The sequence below is a fragment of the Dipodomys ordii genome, unplaced genomic scaffold, assembly GCF_000151885.1.
Source record: "Dipodomys ordii isolate 6190 unplaced genomic scaffold, Dord_2.0 Scaffold60, whole genome shotgun sequence".
In the NCBI taxonomy this organism is placed as follows: Eukaryota; Metazoa; Chordata; class Mammalia; order Rodentia; family Heteromyidae; genus Dipodomys; species Dipodomys ordii.
The window spans coordinates 3480299-3495498 of record NW_012267276.1 but is presented as its reverse complement, the minus strand read 5'-3'; the positions used below and the strand labels follow the sequence as shown (position 1 = coordinate 3495498).

The 15200-nt window shown below is 37.3% G+C and overlaps 1 protein-coding gene across 1 annotated transcript in view; it reads right to left on the bottom strand.

The window, feature by feature from the left end:
* The window catches only part of Kcnh8 (potassium channel, voltage gated eag related subfamily H, member 8), a 404007-nt gene that overhangs the window by 191296 nt on the left and 197511 nt on the right, over positions 1-15200 (bottom strand). Inside the window, exon 5 of the mRNA XM_013022138.1 lies at positions 10689-10929. Coding sequence (XP_012877592.1) covers positions 10689-10929 — 241 coding nt within the window. The remainder of the gene's footprint in view (positions 1-10688; positions 10930-15200) is intronic.

The window sequence follows — 15200 nt, the reverse complement described above, 5'->3', positions numbered from 1 at the left end:
GAAAATGTGGTATATATACACAATGGAATTCTATGCCTCCATCAGAAAGAATGACATTGCCCCATTTGTTAGGAAATGGAAAGACTTGGAAAAAAAATATATTAAGTGAAGTAAGCCAGGCCCAAAGAAATATAGGTCTCATCATTTCCATTATTCGCAATAACTAGAATTTGTCTGAGACAAACAGAAACTGTCAGACAAGTTGATGTTAGGTGAAATGAACCCCAAGATAAGGATTCAAATGTTTTTTTCTTTCATGTGATTGTTTCCAACATATTTATAGGATGATTTCTGTTGCTTTGTATGTACCTCCCCCAGGGTATAAGCCTGCTTTCACTGTATTTGATGTTGATATAATTTGTGGAGGGGACGGGAAAAAACAAATCGTTTAACTAGGGATACAGGTGGACCCACTGCAACAATGAGATGTACAAGACATTATGCTGAAAAACAAGCTTTACAACTTTGGCAGGGTGGGGGGTGGTAGGGGGTTGGGGATGTGGGGGGGTGGAGAGGGGAAGGGATGGTATGGGGAAACAAAGGAGGAGGTAACAATGTTTGATAAGAAATGTACTCACTATCTTGCCCATGTAATTGTAACCCCTCTGTATGGTATTTTCACAATAATAATAATAATAATCTATTTCTGGCTTTTTCTGTTTATATGGTTCTGAGGAATTGAACCCAAGGCTTTATGCTGCTAGCCAAGCACTCTACCACTAGACACATTCCTAGCTCCAAGACTGTTTTATTAAAAACAAAAAACAAAAAAACCCCACTTTTTCTATTTTAAAGTTCACATAATTGGTATAGTATATTGACGGAGGAGAAACTAATCAAAATAATTTAATTAAATTGTTAAATTATCAAAAGCTTTCAGAATGAGATTTGAAGGTTTGTTAAGAATGTTATCATTGAGTATGATTTTCTCCACATAAAGAATTGTTAAAATATTTCCCCAAATCTGTGAGTCTGTATAATGGAAACTAATGGTGATAAAGCACTTTGGAAACCAAACTTGAGCCTATTATATCTAGCCCAAGGAAAACATCAATTGCTATGTTTGACCCAATTATGTAAAGAATACTGCTTTGCAGTTTCATACAGTTAAGGACAATACAGTGGTCATACAGCTTGGGTATCTGTTCAATAGTTAATTTGCCATAGCACTTCATCTTCCCATCGGGAATTCTAGAAAGGCTAAAAAAGCAATACATGCACACTAATAATGCATTTGCAAAAGAAGTGCAGCTTTAGTCTTTGCTTAAGTGCTTAAGTAGGTACTTTTAAGTCAACTTAATTGGAAGCTCTTAAGACCAACAATGAATATAGTATTCTACTTTTCTTTTTTTAATTTTTAATTTTTTAAAAATTACCTTCAAGTGGTTATACAAAGGGGTTTCAATTCAATGTGTCAGTTTATTCTACTTGTCAATATAATCTCTGTTTCCTCAAAGACTTTTTGACACATAGAATCTCCTCACTTTTGAGATGAAACTGTTTTACACTTCAGCAGGAGTCTGAAATGGCAAGATAGTTTTCTGGCTTCTACTTATTGCTCCAACTTCTGGCTTAGATTAACTCCACAGAAAATAGCCGGTTGAAACACAAATGGGCTCTGCTTCATTTCAAGTCACTGGTTAGTAGTCAATATAATACATTTCACTTATTTGCTATTCCAAATATATTATCTAAGACTACACATCTGGTGGATAGTCTCATGAGGAGGTTATAAATAGCCTCACAGGAGCCACACGAGTCAAATCTGAGCCATTATTATGTTCACCATGTTGAGTTGTTAGTAAGAGACACTATCTGCATCCAAGATCAGTATGAATGGCCCAGTGAAACATCCAGAAAGACATTCCTTAATCTACTTAAGACATGACATGTTAGCAATCAAGTCTGCAGATTCGAGAGTGAATGGGAGTGTAGGATTTCATACTTTCACCACAATCTTTCACTATGAGGGTGACAGGCTGTAAGGAAGTCCTCAAAGGCTAAATGACAAGTTTTAAGTCATCAAAGTTTCCAACTACGCAGTACAGGAATGGCCAATCTGGGATACTCAAGTCACTGAAGGTACACATTATTAATTTCTTCACCACCATGAAGCTTTCAATGAATTTACTGAGAGAAATAATCATCACCCTCACTTAAGTATATATCCATATTTTTCATCATTCAACTAATGAGAAAAAGAACCTACTTTTGCATTTTCCAGGAAAGTGAAAGCATTATAAATTAGAATTTGTTTGTATAATAAAATTATAGTAATATATTTATACTCTCTCAGGAACCACTGAAATTTTAAATACTTTACCCTCATAGAAAAAGTCATGCAAGAATCATGACAGAATTATATGGGGAACGCTCTCTGCTAGAAAGTAATGAGTGTTTATATGGAAGTAGTTGAGTGATACAGTTCCATACCAAGTGGGAAAAGGCATACACGTAAATATGGTGTACAATGAAGAGGAGTGTTGGCAAAAGAAAAAACTTTTGTACTTATAAATACAAGAATTGAAGTCAGATCCATCCATTCATTAAGCTACTGACCAGTGGTTTTAAGAACCTCTGTACAGGTTTCCATAGTAATTGCACTAATTTACATGTCTGCCAATAGTGGATGCTCCTTTCTCCCTCCTCAATACCTCACCAGCATCTGTTGTTTGTTTCTTGATGATGGACATTCTGACTTGGGTGAAATGGAACCTTAGTTAGTCTTGCTTTGTATTTCCTTTATGGAGTTGGATAATCCTCATATATTTATTAGTTAGTTGTACTTCTTTAGAGAACTGTCTCTGTAATTCATTAGCATCTTTATTAATCTGATTAGCTTTTCTTTTGGTGTTTACTTTTTAAGCTTTTTATATATTGGGAGCAATAATCCCTTGACACATGAATAGCTCACAAGGATTTTCTCCTGTTCTTCATGTTTTCTCTGGTAATCATTTTATCTGACTTGAAGACGTTCCTTTGCTAGGATACAATCCCATTTATCCCATTGTTGTTGTTATTTCCTGAGCAACTGGATCTCGATTCAGAAAGTCCTCATCTGTGCCCATATCTTGAGTCAGTTTCTGTATGTTTTCCTCTAGTATTTTCAAATCTTGCAGTACAGTCTTTGGTGCATTTGCATTAATTTTTGTACAGAATAAGAAATTCTACACATGGCTATCTAGTATTTTTTTTTCTCCTGTGCCATTTGTTGAGGAGTCTATCTTTTCTGGTTTTGGTGGCTTTGTTGAGAATCAACAAAAATCAACATATGGCAAACATATGATCTTACTATACTCTTGGGCACAGACCCAAAGAAATGTAAGTCAGTACACAATGGAGATTTATGCACATCCAATGTTTTTTACAACACTATTCACAGTAGCTAAGGAACCAGCCTAGATGCCCATCCACAGATGAATGGATAAATAAAATGTGTTATAGAAGCATTATGGAGTATTATTTAGCCATAAAGAAGAATAATATTTTATCATCTACAGGAAGATGAATTGAACTGAAAACAATCATGTTAAAGAAAATAAGCCAGATTCAGAGAGATAAATACTACATGCGTTCTTCTCATATGCAGAAACCAGATCCAAAAAAGAATCAACAAATATTAACATCACAGGGGAACTATATTGGGGGAGAGGCCAGTGAGAGTTTGGAGGGGTTAATTTGGGTACAATGGAGCCTATGATCCAAATACATTCATAATGAAAAAAAAATCATAATGAAACACATTTTTAAAATTTACAAGGAAGTTAAAAGGAGGATTAGAGAGACTAGTAGAGGTAATAAATAAGATCAAAGAATGCTATAGCCATGAATGGGAAATCACAATGAAATCTCAGTGTACACTTAGTATATGCTAAGAAAATTATTTTAAATGCTTTACAACTCTTTTGGGGGCATGTGGAGTGGCCATGACGGTCAGTGGGTACTTCTGGTGTGCAGTGGTGAGGTTTCTCAGCGTTCTTTCTGTCCTAGACAAAATCCAATTGATAAGACAGGACTGTAGGACATCATCCAACTGTCAACAACTCCTGCACCCAGCTTTGTCCATTTTGATAGAGTGTGTTTTGGGTGGTTATTCCTATAAGAGTTAGCTAATTTTTATTTCTGTTCTCATAAACAGACATATCTGCTCTCAGTGATACAGAATAAGAGTTAGCATGAGATGTAGTGTCTACTTTTTCTTCTACTCCTTTGATTTGCATGCATTTTCAGTTGAATTATCTGATCTGTTTATTATAAGTAAGTGTAGGAATTTATCTCCCTTTCAGTCAGGCTCACTGTCGTACAAATTAAAATACATTAGGAATTCATTAGGAATTCTAATGTCCTTTTACTCTCCTTGATGTTAGAATGAACGTGCTGTATTAGTTTGTGTTCATCTTAAGGTTCTGCATGAGAAGCCAAGGTCTCTAGTTCAGAAGTTTTCTGTTTGGGCCTCATCAGAAACCTTCTAGGCTTTGTTGGCTGTGTAGTTTTGGCCACAACTGCTTAATTCTGACATTGTCTTGTGAAAGAGATGCTAGAAAAGTTGGAAATTCATACGGTTAGTTTAGCACTCTACTTTTATTTAGAAACACAGACAGAGAGAAGCTTCAGTCTCTGATAATTGGTTTGCCTATTTCAGCACAAGATTCTCTTTTGAGTTTTTTCCATTGTATACATCAACCACCCTACTCAGAGATGACTTAGTTTGTTTGCATTGTTCAGCTTCTGCAGGGAAAGTCCCAGCAAATCATTTACTTTTCCCCCACATTCAGTTGAAAGCAATTCTCTACCTGTGGGACCTGTGGCGTGCACAATTCCAACCCAATCAGATTTGTACATCGTTCTTAGTAACATTTGTCTTTGCAATATTTGTTCTGATCTTGCCCTTGCTGCATACTCTCTTCAGGTGTTTTGCTTACAATTTTTTCAATTCTCTAGTGATAACTTAACTCTTATATTTAAGGTTTTAATTTTTATGTTGTTCGTACAATTTTCATTGGCAGACTATCTCAAAACCCTAAAAGTTTATACAAGGTCAACAGTAAAGTCTTCATTGGATCTTCCTTTTGGTAGTTTACCCATTCTTTTTCCTGGTTGCTTGGAAATAATTGATCCAGCAGTAATTTTTATTTTAGTCTTTGCATAGTTTATTATTATTATTATTAATTAATTTTGTGCCAGTCCTGGAGCTTTAATTCAGAGTTTGGGCACTGTTCTTGAGCTTTTTTGATCAAGGCTAACACTCTACTACTTAAGCCATAACTCCACTTCCAGCTTTTCAGTGGTTAATTGAAGATAAGAGACCCGTAGACTTTCCTGTGGGGGTTGGTTTCAAACCTTGATCCCAGATCTCAACCTGTAACTAGGATTACAGGCATGAGCCACCATTGCTGGCAATTTTTTTTAATACGTACAACTAATGGCTAATTCCTCTAATAATAACACCCAGGTTCCAATCTCTTTATAGTTGTTCTGAACATTTTAAATTATGACATTTTTTTTACATAACTGCAACTACCTCCTTCTAGTCCCCATTGCTTACATGGCATAGCTAAACTTGGAGAAGAATCTCTATAATCCCAGCTAAACTGGAGGGGAAGCAGGAGAACTGTAGCCTAAGGCAAGACCAGGCAAAAGTAGGAGATCCTATATATATATATATATATATAAACAAACTAAAAGCACAACCAGGTAAGAGTATAGTTCAAGTGGTAAAATCCTGTCTAGCAACATGAAATAAGTCCTGAATTTGATCCTCAGCAGAGAGAGAGAGAGAAAGAGAGAGAGAGAGAGAGAGAAAGAAAGAAAAAGAGAAAACAGAAAAAAAGAACAAATGTGGTTTCACAGGAAAAATAGTTGGTTAAATTTTCTGGCATGTTTCCTCAATGTTTGCTACAACATGAGTGTTTTCCCTTTGGGTCAACCAGAATAATTTTCTTTTCATACTGCAGTTAATCTAGCTTTGTTATAATACTTTTATCAATTTTCATTCTAAATAATATTATATGTTGAATCAATTCTTTCCTTCTGTATTCATTCCCTGCTAAAGAAGATACTTTTTTTATAGTTTCACCTGTATTTAGAAGGAGTCCTTTTATGTATCCCAATCTGACCACAAACTTTATGACCTCCTCTCGTAGCATTCTGAGTACACAGGTGCCACCATACCCAGCATTTTAATAGGGCTGGGAAGGCGGCTCAGTGGTAGAGTGCTTGCTTGCATTCATGAGGTCCTGGGTTCAATTCCTCAGCACCACATAAGCAGAAAAAGCTGGAAGTGGTGCTGTGGCTCAAGTGGTAGAGCGCTAGCCTTGAGCTGAAGAGCTGAGGGACAGCACCAAGGCCCAGAGTTCAGGCCCCATGACTGACCAAAAAACATGTATTTTAATCAATTTCTAAGTGAATCTTAAATAATCCAGTGGAAGGTACTAGAAGGTATCAAGTACTATTCGTGTGTATGAGTGTGTCTGTCTGGGTATCTGTGCATTTAGAATGATATAACTATTAGTAACAGAGCACTCTAGTAACAGTAGTTTAAATAAAGGAAGGTTTTATGTTAACCCACAAGGAATCTGGAGGTCAAACTTTTTTTCTCTTCTATCCATCCACATCATCCATGCTATTGTTCTCGAGATGATTGTAATCATATCCTCCCACCCACAACTGGGGTGGGGAAGAGAAGGAAATAGTGGTGGTGCAAATATCTTTCCAGTACATGGCTCTTTGATTTGCAATTAGTAAATTATTTGTAAGTACTTGCCCCACCCCCACACACAAAGAGATCTCTTTATGTTTGGACAGACTTGGTCCCATGCTTGTCCCTCCCCCCGCCCCCCCTGCCCCAAAGCAGACTAATAGGAATGGAATTAGCACTGGCTTAGACAACCTTTAGTTTATTAGGTTGGTCTGGCTATATTATTTCCTGCACAATCCTTGAGTCTTTATTACAGAAACGAGGGAATTAAGTATCGAACCTATTAGTGGACAGCAACTTCATTACCAAGACCACAGAGACTCAAGCCATTACTTTTTATATTCATGGAAGGGGAAAAAAAGAAGTTAGTCTTTCATCTTCTCCCTTTCTGCCTCGGTTTTATAAATAAAGAAAAAGAAGTTAAGCGGACTTTTTCATAAAGTAGACTCATATTAACTATACATTCATGTGAAAAAAAATCTGATCCAACACCCTTAGTGACTGGAGTCTGACTCAGCCCAGCCTTTGCATGCTCTCAATCCCAAAAGCTAAGGGGGGTTTCCAAAAGTATTGACTTTCAGAGTGGGAGAGTATCCTGTAGTTGCAAGCTCACAGTTCACATGGAAGTTCTGACTAACAAAAGTGCACTCTGACATTTTTCTTTTTGGTGAATCCACAGGGAAGAATGCTTTGCAGTCAGTCATGCCAGAAGTATTACTAAGTGGTCTGTGGAGAGAGATCAGTTCTGAGGTAAAAGTAAATCCAGGAAGATGCTCAGCTAACTACATTTAAATAGATTTCTTTATCACAGGATTTCTTAGAGAATTTACATTGCTAAAGTGTATTGTGCCATCTCCAAAAGATATCTATTGTTCTTACCCAACTTTAATTTCATCATGAATCTTTTTTGGGGGGGTCTAGAGCATTTACTGATTCCTCCTTTTAAAAAATAATGTCATTACCTATATTTTCTATGGATTTGGTGAAAATGAAAAAAAATCATCTTTCACTTATAAGAAAACCCTTCCTAACAAAGGGTGAAACAAATGCAGCTGTGGTACTTACTAGACACTCATGAAAAAGCAAAGGAAGGGGTGAGATTGTCCAAAAAGAAATGCATTCATACCTGGCTTATGTAACTGTAACCCCTCTGTACATCACCTTTGTAACAACAGTCAAAAAGGAAAAAGAAAACCCTCCTTCTCAACTAAGTTCATGTAAGATGCCAATTCAGTAACACTATTCTAGAAATAGAAAACAATATGTTAAATATATGGATGAAGTATACCACACATATTTAAGATTATTAAATGGTGTAACAATATCTTCGTGTTGTAAAGACACAACACAGGCTATGTACTTTCTAATTCTTATTAACTTGGATTCCTAAATAACTTATTTATCAATAATAAATTCCTCCTTCCTTTGTAAAAGAAAACTTTTTAGACTGAAAGTTCAGAAAAATACACTTGAAGGAATACTAGTTTAAGCTATTTTCTCCCAAATATGTTGTGATAAATTGTAGGTATACTTAATCTCATTTAGGAGAATGAACAGCATGGCAGTGCATATCTACAATCCCAGAAGAAGTGAAAGGAGTACCAGCTTGACCTACATAATGAGAACTTGTCTGAAAATAAATAGCAAAGACACAATAGAGGAAGGTAACAGTAGAACATAGCAAGGAATTTCTTAGGCCTCATCAAAATGAGCCAATCAGATTCAAAAGTAATCACTGTAGGAGCTAAATGGCATAAAAATAGCAGTGAGTCTCCATCTTTTTTTAATCCTGCTAGTAATGGACTGAATTATCTTTTGGAATAACTAACTGACTGCCTGAATCAGCAGAAATGGCAGCATCCAGTGACACAGGAAAGCACATAGAGAAAAAGAGCAAAAGGCAACTAGTTTCTTTTTTATCATTTCTTTGGGGGAAAGTACCCAAACACAAACAAGCAAAATTTTACAGAATATCTGTCATAAGAAGGATTTCCCACAGGCAAACAAGTTATGTCTTCCAGTGAGCATAGCACATAGTAAATGTTCTCTAAATCCAGAAGATGCCAAAAATCAGGAAAGCTGGGGAGAAAAAAAAAATCAAGAGATATCTCTGTCCTAAGGACAGATTGTAAATAACCACATACAAAGATGATGAAATATTTGGTAAAAAAAATACTTTTGTTTACTCTTTCATGAAGCCCTACAAACTAGTGGTTACATGGGAAAAAAACAAAACAAAACAAAACTCAATGATTGGCCAAGTCCTGGTGGTTTTAAGATGATAATGTATGTGTAGGTCCTAGATAGGTAAAAGGAGACATCAAAGATTAGCAAAGAAACCACAATGAACTGGTGGTTAGGCACACCCAGTTTGTCTTTGGAATGATGGTATTTGCCAGTTAACAGTGAGGGTAAGATCTGAGTATCATGGTTCAAAGCCAGCCTGAAAGGAAAGTCCATGAGACATGTCCAGTGAAGTACCAAAAACCAGATATGGAGCTGTGACTCAAGTGGTAGAGCACCATCCTTGAGTTAAAAGGCTAAAGGGAAGTGCCCTGACCTGAGTTCAAGCACCAGTACCAGTAACAACAACAAAACTAAAATCTTTAAGGCGGGCCCATGGCTCACACCTGTCGTCCTAGCTACTCAGAAGGCTGAGCCAGCCCGTGCAGGAAGTTCTGTGAAACTCTTATCTTCAATTAAGTACCCCCCAAAATCTGTAAGAGGAAGTATGGCTCAAGTGGTAGGGAGCTAACTTGAGCAAAAAAGCTCAGCAAAAGGATCCAAGGGCTGAGTTCAAGCCCCAGGACGAACACACAACAAAATAAAAATAGTAGTTTGTAGCTTTTCCAAAACTACCTGACTAGACAACATTGCCATCTAGTGGTCTAAACGTACTACATCTGCCACTTTTGGGGTGGGAGCTGGGGTCCCAAAAGGACTCTTAAGCCAAGTGCCCACTATGTGTGATGTTTACAGTGGTCCGAGAAGCTACACCAAACTCACCCAGAGCAAGATCACACTGACTTTCAGTTACAGAGACTATGTGAGGCTCAAAGCTTTAGTAGTTTCACCAAGAAAAGACCATAAACAAAAACCAAGAAAACAAAAACAAACACTATCACCATTGAAACAAGCTTTTGATTTGCCTTGCAATTTTTTTGACCTTTTTGGTTTTCCCTTTTCACCCCTTTGTTTACCCACTTGACTGAAATATTTTCCACATATTCTCTTCTCTTTACAATCAGGATGTATCACCACTACTAGATGAAGAGGTATCATTCATCACTGAAGGTCAATTACACAACAGAAAGTCAATCTAAGTTTTAAAGGAAACCCAGAATCTGTTCTACCTGGGTAAGCCAAAGGGGGGCAATGGTCTTAAGATGAATATATAAAGTATAGAGCTTCTAATGTTGGAGCAGGAAACAACCAATCCAGTATTTGAAAGAGAAATATCCTAGCAAACATCCCTTGGGGCCTCTTCTTTGGTTGAAATCAGACACTCATGGCTTCTGATTGGCTTATGAGCTTGGCATCTGCAACCAAACCACCTGTGGAAAGTTCCATCCACATGCTAAAAAGAGCATGGAAAGACTTGGCATAAGACCTACATGTCCTGTGGACCTTCTGGACCACTTCCAGAATAATACTCATGAATTCCTGTTAATCTCCATCGTGACTATACATGGTTTACATCATGAAGGATACATAAATACTGACAAAGCAGCCATTAAATCTTTTTCAAGCCTTCAAAAAAAACAATGAAAGTTAGAAACATGTACCATTTTACATTCGTTTGAATACAGGAACAGTGGAAAAACTGAAAGAGGCAATTTCCAGAAACCCAAATATGTACCTATCCAAAATTTGCATCCCAGGCTGAGGCATGCCTAAGCAAATGGATCTAAGTTCAAATTCCTGTTAGAAAAATTCTGGAATACACTTACTTCCCATATGCAAACTTAGGAGAGCAGCTGTCAGCTCTTACCTATAATAAAAAGGATCTCCACTGCGATGTCACTGACTGTCGTGCTCCGAGTTGTGGACAGGTCATCATTGCCAATGAAACAAACGTTGTAAGGGACAGTCACGGCTACATAAAACGTCGCCAACAAAATAAGCCAGTCCCAGCCAGCTTTAAAAGTGCTAAAATGCAAAAGGATGAATTTGGACTTTTTTGCATCAGAAACTTTATATTCTGGAAATGCTGGTTTATCCACAAAAACATTCTGTGCAGAAAGACAAAAAGAAGAGAAGGAGGAAAAGAAATACATCAGAAACAAGGCTCAGAGAGGCTTAAACATTACATTTCTGGGAGACGCTCATTTGTGCATAGAGTGTCAATAAATTTTGCAAGACTTTTAAGACTCAATATGGACATCCAACCATGTGCTGCTTAACTATATTTCAGTTGAAGAAGGACCTCTTATACAATGGTGACCACACTGGAAAGGCTGACCAATTATACCACTCATTTGTGCTGATGTTAATGTAAGCCAATTTATTAAAGTAACAGTCATGTAAAGGTCTGGCTCACACATTGATGATGTACAGTAGATGACCTTTGAAAATTACAGTAACCAACAGTGTTGTTGGTTTACACAATTACTCCATACACTGTTATTTTAGAGTTATTTGAAGCAGTGCCTAGCATCCCAACCAGCAGCAGCCTTAGACATCTCCTGGTTATCTCCCTATTGATTTGTCAGGCAGTCAGTTTGATTAATTGGCATGCACTATCTAGGCTTGTTGAAGTGCATCCTGTAGTATTCACATAAGGATGAAATAATCTAAGCCACAATGCTCAGAATGTCTTGCTGCTACAATGTGGCATGTGACTGTTCTAAAATTGAGCAGAGATCTTTCTTGTGAATAACAGGTATGTTCAGAGTTTTGTCATGAATGTGGAGTGAGTAATCTAGATTTCACTCATTAAAAAACAAGCAGACCATTGTTTTAAATGTCATTTAAAAATAGCTAGAGTTAGAAGTGGCGCTGTAGCTCAAGTGGTAGAGCGCTCGCCTTGAGCTGAAGAGCTGAGGGACAGTGCCCAGGCCCAGAGTTCAAGCCCCACGACCAACAAAAAAAAAATAGCTAGAGTTGCTAGTATAACCCTACACACATCAGAAACATGAAACTATGTCTTTATGCTTTGATTCTGCGAGGACAATCTGATGATAGTCATTGTCTAGAGTATATTTGACCTGAGATTTGCTGAAATCAGCAAAGGTAGTTTATTTGCTTTCTTAGAAAGGATAGACATGACCAACATTCTGTTCTAAATAGCTGTTTACATTCTTTCAAAATATAACCAGGATGTATATGCTGTTTTCATTATGTTGGCTAGTGAAGTTTCCTAGTTTATTATCTTCATGAAGAGTTTATTATCTTTATGAACAGTAATGCATTCAGATACTGGCCAGACTTTGGTTCCAGGGTAAGGCAAGAAATAGTTAATTAAGGGTTATTATTTGGGTCATTGAAAGAGGAAGGCCATGTTCATTGTATAGCTGATGAAGTGCAGAAGAATAGCTGGAGTTTTTGATAACTGCAAAAGCTTTTTACTTTGAAAGCAGTCCAAATTGATGAACAATTCCCTTATTGCCAGGACACAAAGGCAGGCCCTACAATAGTGTGTGTGGAAATTTGACAAGCCTGTAACTAGATACTTTCAGACCTTGCTTTGACCTCAATTAATGAGAAATGCAAGATAGGTAATGAAAACTTAAATTTGAAAGTGAAGTTGAATGAACAGACTAGCTTAAAGTTCTGGAATACATATTACTTTCAGGTCACAGTGTTGTTTTCTTGTCTTGGTTATTGAGGGAAAGACAAATAATGTGGCATGTTCAGGGAACCCAAAAGTATCTGAGACTTCGTGAAACAGCAAGAGAGAGCAGGAAGAATTGGTTCTTAGCCATGACTATCCATTGTCTAAATAGTCATGCTAAATGTCTGGTAGACCAAACACGTTTCCCTTTCCTGTTAATATTCTTACTCAACCCATGTAGGCATTTCATCATGCCAATTCTTCGTGATAAGCCCGTATTTTGCTTCTTCTAATTGGTTTGATGGTACCCAATGAATTACTGAATCTATATTCCACACTGGTCCCAATAAAAAAGATCTGCTGCTTTTACTCTAGTCTGATTCTGAGGGTTAAGTTACAAAGTGGATTTTAACATAAAACTAAGAAGAGGAGATGAAGTCCTGAATTGAACTTCTTACAAAAGTCAGGCAGGAACATGGCAGAGAACATTATGATATTCATCTCCTCAAGATCAGTGAGTACTGCCGCTTATATTTATAGCTCGTACATTTTCCTAAATATTTACCACAATAGGAAATGATCAGAGACATCAGGAGCAACACATTTATCAGTCTAAGTAATTACAATAAGGTGAAAGTTAAGTTTTACCTTGTTCAAGGGGAGAGGCCAGGTCTAGGGTAAGGGTTGGGAACTACTGCTCTAATGAACCTTAGCTATCTCCACCACTTAGAAAATAAAATACACAATTTCACTTATGTAGGCCACTTAAAGCATATTATTTAATATTCTCGTATTATTATTAAATCATATTCTTGATTATACTGAGAATTCAGTTCAGCTCAGGTACATCTTAACTTTTGAAATGTTCACTAAAGTCTTGCACACATCCTTATGTAATCAACTGGGTGGAAAAAAAATGTGTTTTTCTTTCTTCTTCAGAGTTTGAAGCCTATGTACCTGTCCCATAAAACTATCTCAGAGGAGAAGTAAGGTGAGGAGATTTGTGTCTACATTGTGTCAGAAGATTTAAGGCTGAGTCCCACAGTGTCTCCTCCTGCTTTAGAAATTTTAAGTAAGTTGGTAAGTTGGATTCTGCAAATTGTTAAAATGAGACTAAGAAAAATGTGCTGGCTTGCTGTAAGAACCAAATAACATAAGCAAAAGGAACTTTTAGTGGTATTTTTAAACAGCTAGGAGCTATAATTCTGGTGTGTGTGTGTCCATGTTGCTATCATCAGAATTTCCCACCCCCCAAAAGATGATTTAGCCAGTAATTTATCCAGAGTATTTTCTCCCCTTCCCTTCTCTTTTTGCTCTGTGTGCTTTAGCCGTTCTCCTCTGCTCTCCTAGAAAACAGTTGGAGACAGGACCAGTCAGTCCTGTTTCTACAATTGGCTTTACAAGTAAGATTTACTTGTCCCAGCAGAGTCCCTGTGTCGATGCGACATCCTTGAATACTGTATTGTATATTATTTTAATACTCCACCCTGATGTTTATACTTCCTCTATGAAAGGCAATTAGGCAATTAGCTGAGCAGTGGGAGTTACGAATTTTTTAATCAGAATTTTAAGTGGTGTTTTGTACTTCGTTAAGTCGAAAGGGAAAAGCAGAAAGCTTAGCAAATGCATCAGAAAGCTCACTAATAGTTGGGATATTTAAATGATTCTCAGTATAAACCTAGAAGATCCTGTCAGCTTTCTGCATAATAGGATCTCTGGATGGCATTTATAAAGGTGCTTTGCTGGTTGGATTGCATGAATCCTGTTCAGATGTAGTTACTTTTGTTTCTTCCTAGAACTTGTTTGCTTTCACCAAGGCTGACTTAGTAACTTAAGGGAACCAGAGGTAGGATTCAGGGAGGGAGTGACATGTGATGTTGTCTTTCCCTGGATTCTCAGGAATCAATGAGTAGGTCCACCTAGAAAACCTTCATATTAGGCAGGGCAAAGATAATACATTATATAACTCTCCATTGTGGTTCATGGCTGACCAAAAAGGGCATGGAGATGGTCCATAAATATAATTGGATTAAAATATTTTATTCTGCTTTCCAGGACCAGGCTTGCAACATTTGCATTCTCTCTCTCTCTCTGCACTAAAATTAGAGAAACAGATGTTTTCTGTGCCTGATGAAAGACCTGTTTTATCAAAATTATCTGTATGTAAGATAACAGTGTACCAGAAGTATTGGATTAAAGTAAATTTCCAAAGAATCCCTTGTATCCTTAACTCTCAGACATCTGGATTTGGGACCAATTTTAAAATAGTTCTGATTGATTGATATGACTGATGCTAACAGCATTGGTGAGGTAGACCAGGTATTCGTGCTCCTGTTCCTAGTCACAACTGCTCTCACTCCCCATTTGCTCTGATGATTCCACAAGGTAAACTAATGACATTAATATCATTCAAAATGTTAGCTTTTTGAAACCGGGTGCTGGTGGCTCACACCTGTAATCCTAGCTACTGAGGAGGCTGAGATCTGAGGATCATGGTTCAAAGCCAGCCCCAGGCTGGAAAGTCCCTGAAACTCTTATCTCCAATAAACTACCAGAAAACTGGAAATGGTGCTGTGGCTCAAGCAGTAGAGTGCTCGCCTTGAGCTGAAGAGCACAGGGACAGCACCCAAGCTCAGAGTTCAAGCCCCACCATCGACAAAAAAAAAAAGTAAAAAGTTGTCTAGTGCCCAATTTACTCCCAACTAAGTGGCTCCCAGAACATGGTAGTCT